We start from the raw sequence: 25,056 nt of genomic DNA on the forward strand, positions 1-25,056 counted from the left end.
GAGATCACTGACAGTGAGTGAGAGACTCGGCATCCACCTCCATCCATCCCTAGCCCTCTCGGGGCTGGTTCATCTGCGCCTGCTGACGCTCGAACTTACTGACAGCAGTTCCATGCCTTCTGTCTGGCTCCTCGCTTATCTGTGCCCTCCCCCAAAAAGCAATCTGTTCTCTTCTCTTGAGTCTGAAGATCATTTTGTTTCTAAAATAAAAAAGAAGCAAAGTGAGTATTGCGTAAGAAGATTGAAGTGGCAAAGTCACAGAGTGGCTAGAATGCTGGGCTTGGAGTCAGGAAGACTGGAGGTCAAATTTGGCCTTGATACATCCCAGCAGTGTGAGCCAGTGCCTGCACATAGTAGGTGCTTAATAAATATCATTGACTTATTGACCCTGGGCAAGTCACTTAATCATTGTCTGCCTCAGTTTCTTCAACTCTAAATGGGCATAATAGCAGCACCTGCCTCTCAAGGGTTGTTGTGAGGATCCGACGAGATTACTCTTGGAAAGCACTTATCACAGTGCCTGGCACATAGTAGACAACTAATCAATGCTTATCTCCTTCCTTTTCAGTACGTAGAACATTGAAAGAATCAGAGTGGGGGAATGACTTGTCCTTAGACCACTTTGATCTGAACTCCATCACAGATATTAGAAAAATGAAGTGACAGGACCAGCAGAAACACCAAGCTTGAATCCTCATACTGCTTTTCATCCACAAAATGGTTATTTTATCTACCTGTGCAATGATCCATGAAATAGTTACTAAAAAAAGGATGACAGCAGGATCGTCACTTTTCCCAGGACCGTGTCTCTCTAAATTCCATCAAACATGATATGAAAGATACCTTACTACCAGTTCTACTGCTAATAATGATGAGAGTAAATCCACATAGTTCACCCTTTACACCATCTTTGATTATCAACAACCCGCCACCTTGGACAGCAGACCTATATCTCCTTTGAGCCTTTTCTTGACCCAACATGGTTTTAAAACAACTAAGCAACTACCTTTTTTTTTCCTACCCTTAGCATCCTACTTTTCCTCCCTCCCCAGCTTCAGCACATTCTTTTGGAATTTACCTCTCCTGATAATTTTTACAGTATCGTGCCCCTTTTTTCTATCCATCTTAGTTTCCTTTGATTCCATCCCTCCTTTCTTCTCTAGCAAATTGCCCCTTTGATTATAACTTCTCATTCACTAACCTTCAGTCTCTCCCTCCCCATTAGCTTTTTTCCTGTTCCATACAAACTAGCCTAATTCTCTATTTTTTTTAAAAAGTCCTCACTAGATCCCAGCTAGGTGGCACGGTGGATAGAGCCCTGGGCCTAGAGTCAGGAGGTCTCATCTTCCTGTGTTCAAATCTCACCTTCAATACTTACTAGCTCTGTGACCCTGGGCAAGTCACTTATCCTCTTTGCCTCAGTTCCTCCTCTGAAAAATGAGCTGGAGATGGATAGATAGATAGATAGATAGATAGATAGATAGATAGATAGATAGATAGATAGATAGATAGATAGAGGGCACAGGGTGAGTTGAAGATGACGGAGTGATATCTGGAGAACAAAATTAAGGGGTGAGAGAGGATTATACTGGGAGAAGGAGAAAGAGAGAGGTAGAATGGTGTAAATTATCTCACATAAAACAGACAGGAAAAGGCTTTTACAGTGGAGGGGAAATGAGGGAAGGTGAGAGGGAATGAGTGAATCTTATTCTCATCAGATTTGGCTTAAGGAGGGAATAACATACACACTCAGTTGGGTATAGAAAGCTATCTTACCCTACAGGAAAATAGGCAGGAAGGGGATAAGAGAGCAGGAAGATGATAGAGGGGAGGGCAGATTGGGGGAGGGGATAATCAGAAGCAAATACTTCTGAGGAGGAATAGAGTCAAAAGAGAGAATAGAATAAATGGGGGGGCAGGATAGGATGAAGGGAAATAGAGTTAGTTTATCACAACATGATTACTATGGAAGTATTTTGCAAGACAACGCATGTATAACCTGTATCGAGTTGCTTGCCTTCTCAATGAGGGTGGGTGGGGAGGGAGGAAGGGAGAAAATTTGGAACCCAAAGTTTTAAAAACAAATGTTAAAAATTGTTTTCACATGCAACTGGGAAGTAAGATATTCAGGCAATGGGGTATAGAAATCTATCCTGCCCTACAGGAAAATAGAAGGGGAAGGGGATAAGAGAAGTGGGGGAGAGATAAAAGGGAGGGCAGATTAGGGGACGGGGTATTCAGAATGCATGCCATCTTGGGGTGCGGGGAGCGGTGAGATGGGGAGAAAATCTGGAACTCAAAATCTTGTGGAAGTGAATGTTGAAAGCTAAAAATTAATTAATTAATAAAAAAATTAGCTGGAGAAGGAAATGGCAAACCACTCCAGAACAGGGTCACAAAGAGTTGAGCGTGACTGAAAAATGACTGGATAACAAAGATCCCACCATTACTGCTAAATATCACCTTCCATCTCCCTTCCCTTTCTCAGCTAAACTCTGTGGAAAAACTGGCTTGTCTCCGTGCCTCCACTTCCCCTGCTCTCCCTCTCCATTCAGCTTCCCATTTCATCATTCAGCTAGAACTGATATCACCAAAGTTGCCAGGGACCTTTTAATTGCCACATGTAATGTCCTCCTTTCCTCCTATGCACTCTGTCTTCTCTGGGTTTTCCTGACTTCTGTTTCCTGGCTTGCCCACACACCTGTCTGTCTGTTCCTTCTCAGTCTCTCTTGCTGATTCATCAGCCGTATCATACTTAATAACTGTAGGTGTGTGTCTGGTCCCTCTTCCCTTTTCTCTATAGACTCTGTCTCAGTAACTTCTCCAATTCCCACAGATTCAGTTACTCCCCCTGGGCACATTACCCAGATCTGTACATGCAGCCCTAGTCTCTCCCCTGAGCTCCAGTCTCAAATCATCAGTTATCAATCAATTAGACATTTCAGACTGGATCCTAGAGGCATCTCACTCATCTTCTCAGGACCCCAAAGCCCACCATCCTTCCAGTCACCTAGACTTGTAACCTCAGTATCAGTATCCTGATAACCTGTTTCTCTTCTTTCGCTGTCCCCACATAGCCGATCCATCACCAGATCTTGTCATTTCTATTTTCACGTTATTTCTTGAATACGTTGCCTCATCACTACTAACACAACTACCACCTTCATTCAGGCCCTTGTCACCTCTCATCTGGACCATCACAGTAACCTCCTATTTGGTCCTGAGCCCCGAGTCACTCCCCACTTGAGTCCATCCATCCACCACACAACCGTCAAAGGGATTTTCCTAAAATACATGTCTGACTATATCATCTCTGTACTCAGTAAATTCCAGTGGTTCCCTAGTGCCAAATATGAACTCTGACATTCAGATTTCTTCACAACCTGACCCTTCCTAACTCTCTAATTTTCTTACCCCTTATTCCCCTTCTTATGGGGGCCATCTCCAGTTGTCCTGATCTGTATCTGGCCATTGGACCCAGATGGCTCTGGAGGAGAAAGTGAGGCTGGTGACCTTGCACAGCCCTCATTCCCAAAACTACCTTGCATTCATTTTGGATATGTATTTTTTATCTTTTTTTTTAATCATTTTTATCATTTTATCATTTCATATCATTTTTATGGAGTTTAGAGAGAAACAGTCAGGGGAAAAGTGACAATCCCACGGTTATCCATTTTTTATCATTTTATCATTTTTTATCATTTTAATCATGTTGTCTCTCCTATTGTAACTTTCACTTCTGTCTTTAGATTCTCAATGCTTATCACATTTCCTGACGCATAGTTAGTGCTTAGTAAAGCTCATTGCTTGCTTGATTTTTTTAAAGTTTTTGTTAATGTCTTTTTGCTTTTTACATCATCATAGTTTTCCCCAGTATCCCTCCCCTTCTACCTCCAAGAGAACCATCCATATCTAAGAGAACCACATGCAAATAGTTTTTTTTTAAAAGAAACAGAAGAGGAAAAAGCACAATCGATCAATACATTCGAAAACATGTGCATTATTCAACACCTGTGCGAATGAAGGGAGTATGTTGGGAAGATCTTATAGCTCTTCTTTCAGACCACGTTTGTTCTTTATCATTGTGTGATATTCACTTTTTTTTTTCCTGTGTGCTTATTCTTTGAATACATTGTTGTGCTCTTTGTGTTCATTGTTTCTTGGCTCTGCCTACTTCACTCTGCATCAGTTGATGGAAATCTTTTCTTGCTCCTCTATATTCAATACACACACTATTTTAGAGTGCAGCAATATCCCATGACATTCATATACCAAGGTTTGTTTAACTATTCCCCAGTTGATGGGCATCTACTTTGCTTACAATTCTTTACTATTACAAAAAAGTGCTGCTATAAGATTTTTATTGTATATGAGGACTTTCTTCTTATCCTGGGCTACTTGGAGTATAAGCTCAGTAAGTAGTGAATGAGTCTCTGGTTCAAAGGATATGAGTATTTTAGGCTCTTTATTTACATCACTCCAAGTCGCTCTTCAAAATGGTTGCCATGATTCACAGCTTCACCAAGAGTGCAACAGTGTGCCCATATTCCCACAACCCCTCCAGCATTGACTATTCCCATTTTCATCGTCTTTACCAATTTTCAGAGTATGAGGTGAAACCTCAAGGTTGTTTGGATTTGCATTGCTCTTACTAGTAACTGACTGATTGGTTTTTAAAATAAGGCATTCCTTTCCAGAGCTACATTCAAGCTACCAGTCCCACACCACAGGATCTGTGATACCTTTGAGGTCACATTTGCCTCTCTATATTAATGTTGCGAGTTCTTTCTATATATTATCAATACTTTTTTCACTTGTATGAGACATAGGAGGTCATGGGTTACTGCTTTCTTTTTCATATTGTCTCTGGCATTAGTAATCCTCTCTTCCATTCTCAAGGGGCATTGTGATATGGTGAACCTCAATCTCCTTTAGAATGTAAGCTCCCTGAAGTCAGGAACTATTTGAGCTTTTGCTTTGTAACCCTAGGACTCAGCACAGGTCTTGGCCCATGGTCAGTACTTAATAAATGCTCACTGATGGATCGATTATGTGCCAAGTCATTGTTTAGGTCCTGAAAATAAAAATAGAAAAGCGAGACAGACCTTGTTCTCTAGGTCACATTTTAGTACAAAGAGTAATGTGCTTACAGTCTGAGGTCCTAACTTAGTATTCTGGCTCTGTTACAAATATGGTCTTGGTTAAGATGTTTAACCTCTTTGGTACTCAGTTTCTTCATCTATAAAATGAAGGGGTTGGTGTAGATGACCTCTAAGACCCCTTTCAGCTCTAAATCTGTTTCTGTGATTCCCCTTCTATTGTACCTCTGTATATGGCATGTGTATGGTCATCCATGTGAATGATGTTCACCCTCTCTTCCTTTTTCAAATCCTTATTAGATTTTTCTCTAGCATTCAGGCAATTCTGTTTTCCCTGACCTTCATTAGGTGCATTCCATCCCTGGCTAAAAAACTCATTGTCTCTGTTTTTTGCCATGGCCCAGAAATATGAATCCAGTTCTCAAACACCAGAGGAGGCTTGGGAAATAGTTTTCAAAATCCAGAAAATAATGATGCCCTCTCCAACTCTACAACAATTATTTTGTGAGAATCCTCAAAAACATCTTAATTGTGTTGTGTTTGATCACATAGGGGATGAGATTACATATTCATTATACAAATCTCAAAGAATTTTTGTCAAAATAGGAATATTTAACTCTCAACCATACATTTTTATCTAACACCAGTTAAATTAAGGTGACCTCTGGGACTACTTCTTATCTCTTCTTTTTCATCATGAAGGATAATCTTGAATAGGGGTCTCTTCTCTCTATCCACTTCATCTTATGTTGGATGTGTCCTACCCTAGAAGGAGAAGGAAGTGCCCAGTTAGTGCTTGTGTTTAGAAAGCAGGTATCTCTCTCCTTTGAATTTACTGAGGATTTTATTGACTTGTCATTTGACCAGCTTTGCCTTCCTTTCCCTTTTCCCTTCACAGCCTTTAGTATTAAGTTAGGATCTTGATTTAGTAAGAGTTAAGTTTGGAAATTCTGTCACCTGGACACAATCATTTTATTCTTTATCATGTTGTTGTTATTATTTTTATTCAGTCATTTTCCGTTGTCTCCAACTCTTCATGACCCCATTTGGGGTTTACTTACTGGACTGGTTTGCCATTTCCTTCTCCAGCTCATTGTACAGATAAAAAAAAACTGAGGCAAACAGGGTTGAATGACTTGCCCAGGATCACACAACCAGTATGTGTCTGAAGCCAGATTCGAACCCAGGAAGATGTCTTCCTGACTCCAGTCCCAGCATTCTATCCACTGCACCACCTCGCTGCCCAATATTTATCATTATTACATATCAATCACCCACTTTGCTAGGGAGGAGGGGGCTGGGGAGGTGTGCATGGAAGACACAAATCTTCCCCTTAATGAATTGGCTGCCTGCCTTCTACTAAAATGTGTAAAAAATGGAATGTAAGTAGGAAAAAATATGCATATAGACTTGGGTCATTTATTGGGTCTGGTATTCCCTGCCCAGCTATGTTTTCAGAATTAATGAGACTCAAGAGATAATGACAAAGACAAAAGCATTTGGTGGATTCGTGATTCCAGGAGCGTTTTCTGAGAGGAATGAATTAATCACCCAGATGTGCTAGGAGGCTTAGAATGGACTGGGGTTTTGTATTTCTGGGAGTGTCCAAGTATTCTGGCCTCCCCCACCTAAAAAAAGAAATATGTGATTTCACAAGGGTTTTGAGGATGAGGAATCAAAGATGAAAGGCTAACCTCATTCCCAAACCCTGAAGGCTATTGTAAAAAGAGACCATACAGTTCTTCCTGGGCAAAATATGGCAACGAAGAATACAAATTAAACATTTTTCTCAAATTTATGTCAATGAACAAAACAGAATTGATTGATGTTTTCCAGTTTCTGCATAGTAAAGACTCCACTGGGTAGGAACGTTCACACAAGCATACGGTATTTATCTTGCTAAAAGTCTGAAATGGAAATTGAGAGCTAGCCAGGTGATGTGTTCCCAAGAGGGCCGTGGGAGCCATTCTGCAGCCCTTTCCCCTGTTCCCTGGCTTATCCAGGTTAGGTTCCACTAACCACTGATTTCTGACCTCAGGAAAGAATTAGAAATTGAGGAAAAGAGCCAGCAGCTCAGCACAGCGATGAGTCACTGCTGAAGCCAAGTCATTCCCGCTGCCCTGGGATTCTCAGATGAACTAAAGGTCAGCCTGGATCCTGGTCTGACAGCAAGTCCAGAAGCAGTCCAGTGGCCAATCTCTGTTCCAAGTGTTTGCATCCAAAAGAAATGATTTTATGAATATCTTGTGCTTTTTTTTAACCCAGGAGAGTCATCTAGTTGTAGTTGTTTGTTGTTCACTCGTTTAGTGATATCTGACTCTTCCTGTCCCCATTTGGGGCTTTCTTGGCAAACATCCTGGAATGGTTTGCCATTCCCTTCTCCAGTTCATTTTACAGATGAGAAAACTGAGAAAGGGTTAAGCGACTTGCCCAGGGTCACACAGCTAGTAAGTGTCTAAGGCCATATTTGAACTCTGGAAGATGAGTCTTCTTGACTCCAGGCCTGGCACTCCATCCACTGTGCCACCTAGCTGCCCACTGTAATTGTACATTTCATAAATACTCTGATAACAGTGGTATTGGCTACTTGTCTATTTGGTCTGCACAAAATTAATTTCCCTGAAGTGTAGATCTGACCGTGTCACTCCCTTTCTCCATTGACTGCAGTGACTCCCTATTCCCTCCAAGGTCAAATCTAAACTCCTCAGTTTTGCTTTTAAAGCCCTTCACAACCTAACTCCATCATATCTTTCCAGCCTTGTATATCAATGACCTGCGCTCTTGTACTCTGCAATCTAGACAGATTCTGATTGTTTCTCCTTTCTTTCTGTATAGTGCCTAGAGCAGAACCTCCAACAGAGTGTAAATGCTTATTCATTGATTGGCCCTCCACCTCTCAGCTCCATGCCTCCATGCATGCCCCCCTCACTTCCACCTCAGAATCCCCCTCTTCCATCAAGATACAGCTCCAGCTTCATCCTCTGAAGGCGGGGCCTTTCCTGACCTCACCACCCACTAATGCTCTCCCTAACTGGCCCGTGTTTAACCACCCAGTAGTTCTGTTAATTTATTGTCTTCATATTTGTTCTTTATATACCCAGATGTGACCTTGTGCTCTCCCCTGGCCAGATTGAGAAGAACGATTCTTTCATTCCTTGCATTCTGAGTCATCCCCAACGGGGCTGGGACTTGCTAATAAGTGCTTGGTGATCGATTGCCTAACAGCAGATGGCTGCTGCTTTTCTGGGGCTGGTCACTGTTGGCAAAGGGAGAACTGAAGGGCAGGGGACTTTCTTGCTCTCTTCCTTGCATACCAAGAGGTTCCCCTGCTGGGCTTCAGATATGGCTCAGCAGCTAGGAAGAAAGAGAGGAGAAGAAAAAATCACCTGGGCAGTTGGACTTGAGACAATGTCTCCTTCCTCTGAATCCCTGTAGACTGTGTTTATGCCTTGTCTTTCCGCTTTCTACCTTGGCGTCCTAGTTATCTGTGGGCTTGTTTTATCTCTTCTGCCAAAATGTAAGCTCCCAGAGGCAGGGGCTAGAATGTCATTCCAGTTCAACTTTGCAATTGGCACCTGTATTCTGTCTTATATAAAGAAGAGGCTTAGCAAATAACTATTAAATTATTAAATATAATGTTAAATGTTAGAATATTTAAATATTAAATATTAGAATAACTGTAATTCAATATAACTTGAGAACACATCACCTGGCTGGCTCACAATTTCCATTTCAGACTTTTAGCAAGATAAATACTCTATGCTTGTGTGAACCTTCCTACCCAATGGAGTCTTTACTATGCAGAAACTGGAGAACGTCAATCAATTCTGTTTTGTTCATTAATATAACATTTGAAGTAAGGGCCTGTTTCGAGAATTATGGGTGGAGTATTTAGCCTAGGGTCTGTGGGGGATGAGGGAGGATATATGTGTGTGTATATATATATATATATACACATACACATATGTGTATAGATATATAAACATTTCAGTATAACTGGTTTCTTTTCTAAGCCTATGTATTTTATTTTATGCATTATTCTGAGACCAGATTTCACAAGACTGCCAAAAATACAAAGATATAAAAAAGATTAAGAACCTCTGGAAAGGGGAAAGAGAATATGCAATCTCACTTTGCTAGTCTGTCATATTTAAATGCCTTTTTTTTTTGGTCAGGTTGATTTTTTTTTCTTTTTTTGTACAAAGGAACTTCCTCAGTCGTCTTCCATTTTTTTTGTACTCTGCAAAAACAACATTCAAATTTAGGGTTGTTGGCCATGGGAAAACATCTTCCCAAATTTTAGCCCTGATCCTTACGAAAAAATAAAAAAGAACTTGGTTAGTTTTATGGTTAGGCAGTCCAGTACTTTTTCACCCTTTTAAATTCATGTACATAAGTGAAGAATCTTCCAGCTGATAATGGTTATCTCTTCCTACCCTGATGACTTCTCTGATTATATTTTTCATGTTTTTGTGTGTTGTAGTTATTTTGTGTGTGTATCTTATCCCGTCACTAGACTCCATGTTGTATGATGGCTGGTCCTATATCATACCTAATCTTTGTGTAACCCCACCAGTGATCTGCATATAATAATTGCTTACAGATTTGTTGGGATAACGTTGACATAGGACTATAGCCATATTTTCACTAGTTTCACAATTTGGTGCCATTAGAACAGGTAACTTAAAGCTCCTTATTCACCTTCATTCCTTGGGCGCTTTTCCTTCCCTTAACGGCTGGATTTTGAGTAGTCTTGCCTCGTCCTCCTTGCCTGAGCAGCTCTGCTCCTTTAATTTTGAAGTGAGATTATATGTATATGTAGGTGCACCTGTGTGCACACATGTATGTGTATCTGTTCTGGTTCTTATGGGAAGGTGGCCCACATGCAGATAACCTGGTTTCCCCATGCTTGGATACATAATGTTTCACTGATGCCAGTCATAACCAACCCATGATGCCCATTCTGTGTGACTCTTAGCCAAGTCCTCCCGTTTACCCTAGGGGACCCACCCAACATGCTGGGGGCCCTCTTTGCTTTATCTTGGCAAAGTACAAATAATGTCAGATACCTAAGCTGTCCATCCATTATCCTTCGATCTGAAGAGGTAGCCAGTCCAACTTTTTTTTTCCTCATTAGTACCTTTCTTCTATAACATTCTTTAATAGCACCAAATATTGGGGCAGCTAGGTGGCACAGTAGATACAGCAGTGGCCCTGGAGTCAGGAGGACCTGAGTTCAAATCTGGCCTCAGACACTTGACACTTACTAGCTATGTGACCCTGGGCAAGTCACTTAACCCCTCATTACCTCAAAAAAAAAAATACCAAAAAACAAGCATTTGAGTACTTACTGTATCTCAGGCACAGTGCTAGGCCCTGCAGCCACAAAGGTAAAACACTCCCTTCCCTTGAGGAGCTTACATTCTATTAGGGATAAACAAGAAGCATACAGTAAGTAAATGTAAAACACATCCCACATAATTGGGAGAAGAGTAACGGCTGGAGGAATCCGGAAAGGCCATCCTGGCAGTGGCGCTGAGGATTGAAGGGAGCTAGAGGTTCTCATAGTCTGGAAGTGGGCGGGGAAAGCATCCTAAGACAAGACATGGTAGTGGATGATAGAATGGTGTGTGCAGGCAACATCAGGTAGACCAGTTGGCTGGAACACAAAACGTGGGAGGGGGAATCATGGGAAATTGGTCTGGAAAGATGAGTTGGAAGCAGATAGACGAGGGCTCTCGGGATGAAAGGGACCCATCAGAGCTTCTTGAGCAGGCAAGGGACAGTTTGGCAGCTCCTGTGAAAGATAGATAGCAGAGGTGGGAGGCTTGAGTCAGGGAGCCCAACAGGCTTCGCAGTAAGCGATGGGGGCCTGACTTTGGAGGACAGATGTGAGATGTTGTGGAGGTAGGCTCAACCGGTCTCAACTGCTGGCTGGATATAAGACAGAATGACATCGTTTGTATCACTTCTCATGATTCCTTGTTTAGAATGTGTTCCCGCCTATGCACACCCACCATGCACCTCTCCATTGCTTTGGGGGTGATCACAGATGATCACATGAGCCATAAAATCCAGACCCTCCCTTTAAAAAGTGATAATGCTGAGTAACCATGTTCAGATAACTCAAGAACATGTAGAGATTTCTTATCCTGCAGTGGTTGATGAGGTTCCTTTGACTCACTCATCCTCTCACATTCTAACCCATCCCCCAGAGACCCCAACATACATGGGAAGACTGCTCCTTAGCATTAGGAATGTGTCCTGTAGTCCTGGGATACACTTTGTCTTCTTGCACGTATATCTCTTGTCCCTTCATACCTTTTATATTACCATTTATTAGAGATACACTTATTATTATACACCCTGCTAATTACTGAATTCCTTACCATCACCTCAGTAGCTGAAAATCAATTGTGATCAAATCCTAGCATTATTTAGGAGAATTCTCAGTTCTCCTAGCTTGGAGAATGAAATTTACAATCTTAAATGCTTGGAGTTTTTATGTGGTTAAGTGACAGAAGCAGAGTATCAAAGAGGGTTTGATTTCTCTGTGTTCATCCACAGCCTTTTAGAGCCATTGTTTTGCTTCTCAAAATTTACAGGAAAGTTTTTAACTTCTCTTGGTCATGTCAGATGTAAGGCCTCATAAGATGGTAATGAGTTATGTTCATAGGATGATAGAGAGTGCTTTTAAAACTTAGCTCTGCAGAAAACTGGGAAAGAATTTTTACAAACAGTGTCTTTGATAAGGGTCTCATTTCTAAAATACATAGAGAGTGGAGTCAAATTTATAAGAATATGAGTCATTCCCCAAATGATAAATGGTCAACAGATATGAACAGGCAGTTTTCAGATGAAGAAATTAAAGCTATCTATAGTCATGTGAAAAAATGCTCTAAATCACTCTTGATTAGAGAAATACAAATCAAAACAACTCTGAGGTACCACATCACACCTATTAGATTGGCTAACATGACAGAACAGGCAAATGATAAATTTTGGAGATGTGGGAAAATTGGAACACTAATGCGATGTTGGTGGAGTTGTGAACTGATCCAACCATTCTAGAGAGCAATTTGGAACTATGCCTAAAGGGCTATTAAAATGTGTATACCCTTTGACCCAGCAATAACATTTCTAGGGAAATGAGATCATATAAGTGGGAAAAGGATCCACATGTACAAAAATATAGCAGCTCTTTCTGTGGTGGCATAGAATTGGAAATTGAGGGGATGCCCATCAATTGGGGAATGGCTGAACAAGTTGTGGTATATGAATGTAATGGAATACTATTGTGCCATAAGAAATGATAAGCAGGCAGACTTCAGAAAAACCTGGAAAGACTTGTGTGGATGGATACTGAGTGAAGTGAGCAGAACCACGAGAGTGTTGTACACAGTAACAGCCAGTTGTGTGATTACTAACTTTGATAGACTTAACCCTTCTCAGCAACGCAAGGATCTCAGACGTCTCCAAAGGTCTCATGATGGAAAATGCTATCCACATCCAAAGAAGGAACAATGGAGTTTGAATACAGATCGAAACATACTATTTGCTCTTTTTTTTCTTCTGTTTTGTTTTATTTTTTCTTTTTTGTGGTTCCTCCTATTGCTTTGAATTATTCTTTACAGCATGACTAATGTGAAAATATATTTAATAGAAATATATATGTAGAGCCTATATCGGATTGCATGCCATTTTGGGGAGGGAAGTGGGGAGGGAGGGGGAAAAAATTTAAAACACAAAAGCTTGTTGAAGTGATTGTTGAAAACTAAAAATAAATTTTTACAAGTTTGCAAAAAAAAAAAGAAATAAAACTTAGCTTCTAGTTGAAGTATTACAGGCTAGAAAAGTCATTTCTGTGAATGCCTTTTAAATTCACTTTGATGTTATCAGACATGGTTCAAGGAGTAATTTGCAGGGTTTGATTGAGTTTCTGAGGTACAGCCCACAGGACTTCTCTGGCTCATTGGGATCAATACAGTCTGTTAGACAAAAATACACTATTAAAGAAATGCAGCAATGAGTGATAGGCTGGCTAGCCTTTAACTCTGGAAGACCTGGGTTCAAGTCCTTCAGGCAGAGGTTAAGTGACTTTCCCAGGACCACACACTCTTCTTCAGGAATATTTAGATGGAGAAGTAATAATCAGAAATCAATTTTTGATTGAAGATTTTTTTAATATATAGAATGGTTATCCTCCTTTTTAAAATCAGAATTAAACTGGATTTAGCTTACTCTTTTTAATAGCAAAACATTTAATCCTTCAGACAGATGTAGGCAAGGTGTAGTTTATGTTGAAAACATCGGTGCTAACTGAATTTCCTCTGTAAGCCCTGAGCTTTGCCCTTTTTTTTTTTGTAATTGTCATTCCCAGAATTCCCTTGTAGGTGAAGATGATTTGATCGGAATTTTATGTTGGGCTTTTTGGTAGAGAGAAATTGAAAATCTTTTATTAATTAATTTACATGTAAGAAGTTCCTGAAGGTTGGAAATTATGAATCTTTCTTTCTTTCCTATTATGCCAAAGGGAATCCCAACTGCTAACGAAACGCCGCCAGACTACAGCAGTCCCCACTTCTTGAACCCTGCGTTAGCCCCTTCTTTCTCAATGAGCTCCACCGTACCCATGGAGAAGAAACTGGAAGACAAGGGTGTCAGCTCTTTCACCTCTACCAATGGCCAGAAGAGCATCCCGTTGGCCGTAACCTATGCCTTGGAACACATCATGGAACAGCTGAACGTCTTAACCCAGGTGAGTAGGGCCTGACAGCCCACCTGTGGGCAGTCATCACACAGAGCAAGTAAAGAAAGTTCTCCTGCTCCAGTCACACCTGGGGTGAAAGGTTTCCTGGTTCAAATAGCCGTCAGGGAGCTGGTGAGGCCATTCTCACTTCTCCTGTCTCAGAGGATTTAGGGATTCTCACCTTTGCCCAGGGCTGACTCTTCCTCCGGCCTGTCTTTCATGAATCTTCAATTCCGCCTTCTTGCTGACTCCTTCTCCACTGCTTTCAAACCTGCTCAGGTCTCTCCTGTCTTACAAACCACTTTGAGCTTATTGGGGAGCGTGGTCCTTCAGTGATATTGCAAGCATCTCACTCTTCCAACTCTGCCCCTGCTCACCACCTGCTCCGCCTCAGTGCTGCATCCCTCACCTGCCAGAGCTGCAGGTACGTGACCGCTCTCTCCTTCCCCCAGCAGCCCAGTCCTTCTGGCCCCTCACACCGCTGCCCAGGGCACAAGCCTTCTTCCCCTAGCCCCGGGCCAGTTTTCAGTCTGGACAACAAGCAGTAGCCTGAAGCACCTTCCTTAGGTAGGCCCTGAAGCCTCACAGAGTTCCTCCTCCTCCCCCAGCATCCTCAGGGTCTGTCACTTCAAATCACTTGCACACAGTAGGTGCTGGATAAATGCTTATTAAGCAGGTGGATCACTGCCCTGCTAAGGTAATAAGTACGAGGCAGATAAGGATGTCTTTGATGCCCTGTGACCAGAAGGGAGCAGCACAGACTCTTGAGCAAAGAAATGGGATCTTATGCTATATTTTTTGTCCTGTTCCTGGGAGCTGCGATTTTTGATTCAGGAACTTTTTCTGTGCAAAATTTTCCTGTTAGCTCATTGTTTTTGTATGCACGATTGCAGCAGCAAGCTTTTAAGTCTCGGGGACTTAGAAAATGCAGTTGTCTATGATTAATTATGGCCTCTGTTTAAAACATATTATGCCATTGTCAGGCTCATCTCTGTAGCTACTGTGGGACATATCTCATATTATCTTAAGCCCTCCTGCTTTAACTCACTCCCCTTCCACATTTCTCCTCTCTCCTCCCCAACGCTCAATCCCCTTGACCTTTTTGGTTTTAATTTTTTGGATCTGGCCTATAGATTTCTAGGAAGAAAACCCCTCTAATGCAAATTAGAACTTGCTCTACAGTTTTGAGTGTCTGGAACACTAAGATGTGAAATGACTTGCCCAAGGCCACCTAGCCAAGTATGTGTCAGAGGGGAGACCTGAACCCAGGTCTTCCTGATTCCAAAATCCTCCATACCACATTGTCCCTCACTTTATGTTGTGAGACTCCCTTTTATGTTGTAAGAATACTCGAATGTAGGTAGGGCAAACCCTTCAGCTAATACACCTATAGAATTCTACTTTTGATTTCTGAATTTTCCATAGTTACTAGTTTGGGTCCAGTGGAGTGCTCATGCTTCAGGAGTCTATTTAGCCCCCTGGGTTTTGGTTTGGTTTTGTTCAGGAAGGAAACCCCTGGCCTTGGAACGCACTAAGAGTTAGGGGGCATGACACACTATGATGAATCAGCAAAAGAGACTAGGAAGGAGCTGTCAGAGAGGTAGGAGGAGAACCAAGAGAGCACAGAAACCAAGAGAGGAGGGAGTATCCAGGAACAGAGGGTGATGAACGGTGTCAGAGCCCAAGGAGGATGAGGATGGAGAGGAGGCCGTTAGATCTGGCGATGGAGAGATCATTGCTGACGTTGGACGGAGGCATTTCGAGTGAAGGGTGGAGCTGGAAGCCAGATTTGTTGTTATTAATTCTTTCAGTCGCGTCCAACTCTCCATGACCCCATTTGGGGATTTCTTGGCAGAGATACTGGAGGGGTTTGCCGTTTCCTTCTCCAGCTCATTTGACAGAGGAGGAAACTGAGGCAAACAGGGTGAAGTCACACAGCTAGGAAGTGTCTGAGGCCGGATTTGAACTCAGGAAGATGAGTCTTCCTGACTCCAGGCCCAGTGCTCTGTGCACTGTGGCACCACCTAGCTGCCCAGGAAGCCAGACTGGAGGAGGGGACATGGAGGCACTGAATTTAAGTACCTGCATTCTAGGCCATCCAACCAGAGTGACTTCTCCCAGTCTGGAAGCCTCTCCTCTCTACCAAATGAGGGTTCTAATTTCTGCCGGAATGATGTTACAGGAGGTGGAAAAAATATAAACGAAGGGCTATGGCCTATGACCCACTTGTCCAGAATGAAAATATCAGGCTAAACTAGCCAGCATGGCCTGTTTACTAGAGGGCTGGCCTCAGAGTCGGAGGGTTGGATTTGGGTTCAAGTCCTGCCTCGACCCACATAGGACAAGCCACGTCTCCGTCAGGACCCGCACACACACAGCTCTCCAAGACCCTCAGTTCAGGAGCAGGTGCTCACGGGCTTTGGCAGAGGGTTTTCCTCCTCTCTGGAATCACAGCCACAGTTTTTAAAGAAACCACTCCTTCGTCTGAGAGTTTTCTTTCTGGACCCACCTGGCATCTCAGGACCTGTGGATGCTGAGGGCCTGGCGGAGCCTGGGGATGCCTGAGAAGGATAGGTTGTCCACCAGGAGAGGTTTGCTCTGTGTCACATCCGACTCCCACGCTGGCCATCTCCCCGGCCAGCCTTCCATAACCTGTGGGACAGTTCCCCCACTCGTAGGCCACTTCCTGGCGAAAGCCTCTCAGTCGGCCTAAGGTCGGATGCTCACTTCCCTCCTGGCCCCCAACTTCCTCTTGTTACCAAGTGGCCTTTCCCTTCCTCATCTTCCCCAGCGCCGCTCCTTGGGGCAAAGGACGATTCCTTCCCTTCCCCGCTCTGTCACTGTCTGGACTACAACCTCTAAGTCAACTCTGCTTCTTCCTAACTTTTTGAGAGCAAACCTCATGTTGGGGGGGCGGGAGATGAGGAAGAGTCAGAGGAGGGAGGGCCCCACCCAGCTCACTTTCCAGAAAGTCCATGCTTCACTGGGCCGCCAGCTTCCTAAATAAGCACATTCTGATTCACTTTGTTTCAGATGACTCACGGCTTCCTGGCTAACTCAGACCTGGGCAGTTTGTAACTGTTTCTGAATTGGGAATCAATTACAATTCAATTAATTACATTTTTCATGGGAAGTTGCATAGAGCAAGCTGCTCTGATCTTAAAACTCTTGAGAGTCTCAGAAGTAGCTTTTAAATGCCAGTGATTTAGAAATGTGGATTGTCAGATGGAAAAATTCATATTGCTGTGATTTAAATCCTGGACCTGACACTGTCTGCTTGTTAGACTCTCCCAGTTGCTCAAGTCCACCTTTTTGGAAGGAGATTTTTTCCTACATGTATGCCTTACCTTATTTTAAGCTGCTTATCCATGTATACTTTAATATTATTATTATTTTTTTTTTAGTGAGGCAATCGGGGTTAAGTGACTTGCCCAGGGTCACACAGCTAGTAAGTTTCAAGTGTCTGAGGCCGGATTTGAACTCAGGTCCTCCTGACTAAGGCTGGAGCTGTATCTATGGGACTTTAAATGGGACTCATTGGCATGGAATGGTTTAGGGCCCAGGGGTGGGGAACCAGTGACCTTAAGGCCACATATGACCTTCTAAAACCTTAAGTGCAGCCTTTTGACTGAATCCTAAAGGATTTGTTCTGTAAAATTTGGATTCAGTCAAAAGGCCGCACTCAAGGATTTGGAAGGCCATATGTGGCTTTAAGGCTGCAGGTTCCCCACCCCTGGTTTAGGCCTTGTCTTGCTTGGATTGGAGATGAACAAGCATAGGGATGGATCAAGGTTCTAGCCTCCTCAAATGCCATCTCCTCAAGCGTCTCAAGAGTATCAGTGGAATAGGTTCAAAATAAAAAATGAAAGTCAGGAGAATCTAATTTCCTACCCTTTCTACTCTTTCTAGTTCAGGGGTTCTTAACTTGTGGATCCCAAAGGGATTCCATGGATAGATTTCATGGGGTCTGTACACTTGTATAGAGGGGAAAAAATTTCATCATTTATTTTCACTCACCTCTAACTGAAATCTAGCATTTCCTTCATTTATTTAAAAACATGATTCTGAGAAGGGGCCCATAGGTGTCCAGGTTGTCAGAGGGGCCCATGACAACAAAAAGGTGAAGAATTCCTGATCCCTTATTCCTTAACAGTTTCCTGTTTTCCCTCCTTTCCCAGAAGCCCACTCTAGTCATTTGCTCAGGCCTGCAGGATGTAAGGGCCTTTTAACTTTACATGATAAGCACCTGGAATTATTAACTTATTGCCTTATGAACTTGTTTTTTTACATGTTTTGGGGACTGTATCTCAGCAGAATTGATTCCCTTTGTATTCCTATATGTTTTATTTTATGCTTTGAAAGACATCATCCATAGGCATCCGGGCTGACTGCCCAACAGGATCAGTGATCCCATAAAGGTTAAGAACCCCTACCCTGAGTCCTGGTGTCCTGTGCCCTGCTGGCAGAGGGTAATGAGTCTATCACCATAACCCTCATCTGTTCATTTCGTTGTCCTCTTTTTGTAGACCGTATCTATTCTGGAGCAGCGACTGACGTTGACTGAGGATAAATTGAAAGACTGCCTAGAAAATCAACAGAAGGTTTTTAACAGAGAACAGAGAAGTTGAACAGAAAGTTTGAGTAGACATGCCAACAAACACCTGTTTTTATAGGATCTTAAAAAGGTAATAGGCAATACTTCCTGCACTTCAACAGCAAGCAAGCAAACCATCACAGCATTTCTTAAGTCTGAGCACCAGAGCACAACCAAACCAACAGAAAAACAAAAACCACATACAAGAACTAATGGAAACATCGACAGGGATGGCAGTCCAGGCTCATTGAAAATACTGACATTTGGAATTTTTTGTTTCTGCTTACAGTTACCTAGTGTGTAAGTGAATATGACTTTCCCCCGTGTTAATCAAAATGATCGTTCTCATTTAGAGCTAGATCCTGCCAGGTTAGGAGCCCACTCTCTGGATGGAAATTAGCCACGCCACATCAGATGTAACTCCTTTAAGCATCGAATGGGGTTCTTTAGAGAGCAGAGCCGAAAGACTCGTTGGCCTTCAGAAAGACGTAAGAAAGCCAGGGAGCAGGTTATTTATACCTGGCTCAGTATGCCACTCTCCATTCCATTGAGGCTTTTATCAAAAATAAAGCTTTCTTTCTTAATAATGCCTTGAAAACACAATCTCAAAGGATGAGCCTCTGAGAATTTCCCCAACAAGCTGACATCTAAGAGTATACATGACTTCTGAGTAACAAAGTTATGCACAACGGGTTTTTGCTTTCATCTGTTTTCCACTGTTTTGCTGGTGGTCAGCCCCCTCCCTCCAAGGGGGAATAGCTGTCATTAAGGACAGTCAATAGGTATGGAAATGTGGAGACCCGGACTTCTTTCCTTTGAAAGATGAGCACCCTGCCCCAATGGCCAGAAGCAACGGTTCCTAAAGATTATGTTAATGTGATTTGAGGATGCTCGAGAGACAAACTACCTTGCAATATTACTGGTTAAGAAGGGTGACTTCTGGCTGCTGAACAGCAAAGCCCTTTTAAAAAAAAAATTACCCTGCAGCATCATCAGCATCATCTAACGATTTTCTCACAAATGGTGGTTGAAAAACACAATAAAAATGAGCCGAGCCTTTCTAAAGAATCTTGATTTCAGATTGAGTTTTGTTTTGTTTTGTCTTTTTTCCTAAAACAAGATTTAAGATCAAAGTGAAGAAAACCAGGCAAATTAGTGAAGCAAATGGGGTTTTTACAGTCATATGTTAGCTGATGTATTTGGTCACAGTTATCTGATGACTGGCATTGACCCTGTGTAATCTGCAGGTTCTGTTTACCTGTATCAAGACGAAAGGGAACATTAAAAAAAAAAAAAATTCATATTTACAGTGTCTGCAAGTGACTAGGGAAGGGGGCTAGATTATTTTTTTAAATGAAGTCCTTTGTTGTATGTGCATATGTATACATATATATTTAATATTCCCACACCTTAATTTTATTTTATCTATGGGGTCAAAAACTGAGTTTTTGGTCTATTCATAGGGTGCTAGTACCTGTATATCAAATGTGGTTTGAATTTTAGACATTTCCAAATGCTCACAAAGATTAAATGGTGTTTTTAATAACCTCCTTGAAAAAAACAATTTGTTTACTTCTCCACTCTGTTCTTCAAATAATGAAGACTATTTCTATAACAATTTTTTCATGTTTTTCATATTTTTTAATGAGTAAGACCTGGAAAAAAAACTAGACCTCCTGATTTCTATAGCCACCATTTTTTATATGAATCATCCATTCTGATTTTTCTAAATGCTGTGAAAATAATGATACAAAATAAAAATGTTTTGAAGAATTTTCAAAATTGACATTTAAAATTTTTCTTGTATGAGTTCTCCTCTTAAGTCTTGATGAAATTCAAGAAAGTCTGGAGGCCACATGGTGTGGTAGAAAGGGCATTCACTGACTCTGAAGTTCAAGGTCCTGGATTCAAATTTGGACTCATATTTATTACCTGTGTATCCTTGGACAAGTCATTTCTCTTTCACAGGTCTCAGTTTCCTCATCTGTAACAGGAGGGGGTTGAACTAGATAGCTGCTGAGGTCCCCTCTAGATCTCAGATCCTTCTTTCCCAACTAAAAATCATGAATACCAATCTTTTTTAAATTCAGTTTTATTTTATTTTCAATTTTGAGTTCTCTCCCTCTCTTCCCCCTACCCACCTACTGAGAAGGCAAGAAAAACAAAACCCATTTGAAAGATGTATAGTCATGCAGAATAGATTCCTATATTGGCCATGTCAGAAAGAAAAAAAAAATGTGCGTGTGTGTGTGTATGTGTGTGTGCACGCACGTGTGTGAGTGTGAGAGAGAGTGGGAGGGAGAGAGACACAGAGAGGAAGGAGAGAGAGAAAGAGAGAGAGAGAAGAGTGAAGAAGAAAAGAGAAGAACATAAGGCTTCATTCTGCAATCTGAACCCATCGGTTCTGGTGGATACTCTATTTCATCATGAGTCCTTTTGAATTATGGTCGTTACATTGATCTGAGTTCCTAAGTCTTTCATAATTGTTCATCTTTACTATATTGTCATTATTGTATAAATTGTTCTCCTGGTTCTGCTTATTTCCCTTTGCATCCATTCATACAGGTCTTCCCAGGTTTCTCTGAAGCCATCCCCTTCATCATTTCTTACAGCACAATAGTATTCTATCACATTCTTATACCATAATTTGTTCTGCCATTCCTCAATTGATGAACATCCTCTCAGTTTCCAATTCTTTGCTACCACAAAAAGAGGTGCTATAAATATGTGTCCTGTTTCTCTTTCTTTGGTCTCTTTGGGAGTATAGACTAGTATCCTGTATCAATTTAGACACAACAATCCACTGCAGATAACGCATTGCCGCTTTCTCTCTCAGGTGGAGAATTCTCCAGTTACTTTCAAAAAATAAAGAAGGGAAGGAACATAAGGACTCCTTCACCTAACCCTAGGCTGCTATAACTGCCATATTAGGGCTTCTCACAGCTCCCTCTGTAGACTGGCAGCAAAGAGTGGAGTCTGCATACATCCCGACCTTATGAATGGGAACCAGATCCATGCTAATAAGAGGAAGAATGAAATGAAGCCTGTTTGTCCAAAGGTGGGCTGTCATCAGGGACCCAAAAGCCAGTGGTGTTAACTCCCTTTTCAGTTTTTAACTTTCCTTTTCTCTACACTCTTAATGGTTTCCCAGCAGTCAGTGCTGATGAACATCTAATCCCTCTTCCCAACAGACATTGCTTCAGATATTGAACAACAAGCTTGAAACGGCGGAAAGCACCCTAGCTCTAGTGTCTGAGGTTTGGTATTTCAATTCTTCTTCTGACACTTCCTTTGTGACCTTGGACAAATCATTCTGTCTACTTCAACTTGGTTTCTGCATAGGGGGAATTAGACGAGACAGCATCTGAGGGCCCTTTCAGATGTAGATTAAGGATCCCCTATGACAACCCCTTAAATCTTTTTCTCCAGAAAATAATAGTAAAAATAATAATACAGGACTCTTTCAAGGCCCTGTAGTTAGAATGAGTATACTTTAAGTCTTTTTTTTTTTAATCCATACTAAACATCCCTAGTTCTTTAAGCTGACCTTCAGATGTCATGGTTTGGAGTTCCTTCACCATGCAGGTTGCCTTCCTCTCCATATGCTCCACCTCCCCAAAGTTCCTTTGAAAAGCTGGCATCCAGAACAGAACACAATACTCCAGGTGTGGTCTGGCCAGCACAGAGTACAGTGGGACTATTGTTTTCCTTGTTCTAAACTTTAATACAACCCAAGATTGCATTAGCTTGCTTTTTTTTTACAACCACATCACACTGTTGACTCATACTGGACTTGAAGTCCACTAAAAACCTTGAGTATTTTTCATGGAAATTTTTATCTAATCACATCTCTCCAACACCACCCTCCTGCCCCTCCCCTGGTGCTTGTATTTTTTAACCTAAGTTTAGGACTTATATATTTATCCTTATCTAAATGCCTACTTCTTAGATGGAACCCATTATTGTAGTGTGTGAAGATATTTTTCATCTTGATTCAGTCATCCACTGTATTAGTTATTCCTCACAGATTTGTGTCATTCACTAACTTCAGAAGCACGCTAGACGTACCTCCATCTGAGTCATAGATTAAAATGTAGAGTGGAACCAAGCCAAGAACTGAATCCCGAGGGCATGACACTACAGACCTTTCTCCAAGCTGACACTAATGTATTAATCCCCAATCTTTGGACATAAGCAGCCACCTAACTGAGATGTATTGTCATCCATCTAATCCAGTGATGTCATAAGAGATAGCAGCTATCTTCATTTCAACGGTGGTACTGTAAAAAGAGCACTGGTTATATAGTGAGGAGACCCTAGTTCAAATCCTGCCTCACAAGAAAAAGCTTTTACAGTGGAAGGGAAGAGGTGGGAGGTGAGAGAAAGTGAGTGAACCTTACTCGATGTCATCAGAATTGGCTCAAAGAGAGAATAATATACACGCTCAATTGGATATAGAAGTCTATCTTACCCTACAGAAAAGTTGAAGGGGAAGGGCATTACAGAAAGAGGGGAGTGATGGAAGGGAGGGCAGATTGGGGGAGGTGGGAGGCAGAAGCAAAACACTTCTGAGAAGGGACAAGATGAAAGAAGAGAGAATAAACAGGAGTGGGGAGAATAGGATGGAGGGAAATACAGTTAGTAATTGTGAAAAAAAAATTGAAGCAAGTTTCTCTGATAAAGGCCTCATTTCTCTAATATATAGAGAACTGAGTCAAATTTATAAAAATAAAAGCCATTCCCCAATTGATAAATGATCAAAAGATGAAATCAATTTTCAGATGAAGCAATCAAAGCTATCTGTAGCTGTATGAAAAAATATTCTAGCTCACTATTGATTGGAGAAATGCAAATTAAAACAATTCTGAGGTACTACTTCATACCTATTAGACTGTCTAATGGGACAGAAAAGGCAAATGACAAATGTTGGAGGGGATATGGGAAAAATGAGATAGTAATACATTGTTTGGTGGAGTTGTGAACTAATTCAACCATTCTCTAGAGCAAGTTGGAACTATTGTCAAAGAGCTATAAAACCAGGCATACTCTTTAATCTAGCAATACCACTACTAGATCTGTATCCCAAAAGAGATTAAAAAAAAAAAAGGAAAAGGATCCATATGTGCAAAAATCTTTATAGTTCTTTTCTTTTCTGGAGTTCTTTTCTGTAGGTAAAGAATTGGAAATTGAGGGGATGCCCATCAGTTGGGGAATGGCTGAACAACTTGTCGTATGTGATTATGATGGAATACTATTGTACTGTAAGAAATGATGAGCAGGATGCTCTCAGAAAAACATGGAAAGACTTGCTTGAGTCCTTTCTCCTTTTTTATGATCTCTTTGGGATACAGATCTAGTAGTGGTATTGCTAGATCAAAGAGTATGCCTGGTTTTACAGCCCTTTGGGAGTAGTTCCAAATTGCTCTAGAGAATAGTTGAATCAGTTCACAACTCCACCAACAATGCCTTAATATCTCATTTTTCCCACATCCCCTCCAACATTTGTCATTTACCTTCCTTTTTTGATGGCTTTTCTTCATTCTCCATCTCTGGTCTAACAGCTGCTCTGCCCTTCTCCATTAATCCTGAAAGCTAACCTGTAGCAAGCAGTTCAATGATCAAGTTCTTTGAGGTCTCTGTGGGGTAATTCAACCTGGTCAAGAGACATAAACTCATTGAAAGCAGTTCTTTCTTTTCTCCATGAAAGACCTGTTCTTCTGCCTTAGGATGGTATGGAAGCGATCTCGGCTTCTTAAAAACTAACCCGATGAAGTACAGGCTCAGGCAGATCCCACCAAAAAGGAAGTACTTATAATTTTAGACTATCTGCTTTCTGAACATCAGCCTATCTGTGAATGGAGGAGGTTGGCTATTGGGTGATGATTTAAAAAAAAAAAAAAACATGGCAGCCCCTGAAATGGGCTCCCAAATACACAAATGGACCTGGGAGCTCACTAATGTGGGCATTCCTTACAATAATCAGATCACAACCCATCCATGCCTGGTCATGCTGTGAGACTTTTGTACTACCATAAGGTCATCACAAAGGGACATCCAATATGATAGAGGCCTTCCTCTTTTTCTCTTGAAATTATAAGGATATCAGTGGAAGACCTGGGCTGTCCATCAGTTAAGCCTTATTCTTACCACATAACCATCCCATCTTCCTTTTCTCTTACACAGTTCTGTGATGATATCCTTTATTTACATTACTTCATCATACATACAGTACTTAGCATGGTGCCTAGCACATAGTAGGTGCTTAAGAAATGCTTATTGGACATATTTCTCTGTAACATGCTGCTCAAACTATGGCCCTTTGGATGAGTCTCATTTTTGGTTCTTTGGAAACTGTTATGTTCCTTGTCTCAACTATAGATTATTAGTAATAAAAATATGGGTCTTGTTTCAGAGAGAAACTTAGAATCACATACAAAAAAAATTTTTAAACCTACAATTTCCTGAAAACAATCTGACTTGTTTTCTTCCTCCTGCTCAACTGTGGGCTCAATCCATTACAGTGACTTCCAAAGATAGATAGATAGATAGATAGATAAATAGATAGATAGATAGATAGATAGATAGATAGATAGATAGATAGATAGATAGATAGA

At 41.5% G+C, this 25,056-nt stretch overlaps 1 protein-coding gene and 1 long non-coding RNA gene across 2 annotated transcripts in view; one reads left to right on the forward strand and one right to left on the reverse strand.

Annotated features, from left to right (window-relative positions):
- Positions 1-19,510, forward strand: part of POC1B (POC1 centriolar protein B) — a 70,915-nt gene extending 51,405 nt beyond the window's left edge. Inside the window, exons 8-9 of the mRNA XM_027842466.1 lie at positions 13,633-13,857; positions 18,375-19,510. Of these exons, the coding sequence (XP_027698267.1) occupies positions 13,633-13,857; positions 18,375-18,476 (327 nt within the window). The 3' untranslated portion in view covers positions 18,477-19,510. The remainder of the gene's footprint in view (positions 1-13,632; positions 13,858-18,374) is intronic.
- The window catches only part of LOC114028228, a 94,253-nt gene continuing 73,576 nt past the window's right edge, over positions 4,380-25,056 (reverse strand). Inside the window, exon 3 of the long non-coding RNA XR_003567337.1 lies at positions 4,380-5,864. This is a non-coding gene — a long non-coding RNA (uncharacterized LOC114028228). The remainder of the gene's footprint in view (positions 5,865-25,056) is intronic.

This window comes from Vombatus ursinus, unplaced genomic scaffold (assembly GCF_900497805.2).
Source record: "Vombatus ursinus unplaced genomic scaffold, bare-nosed wombat genome assembly UNPS02014874.1, whole genome shotgun sequence".
NCBI classification, from domain to species: domain Eukaryota; kingdom Metazoa; phylum Chordata; class Mammalia; order Diprotodontia; family Vombatidae; genus Vombatus; species Vombatus ursinus.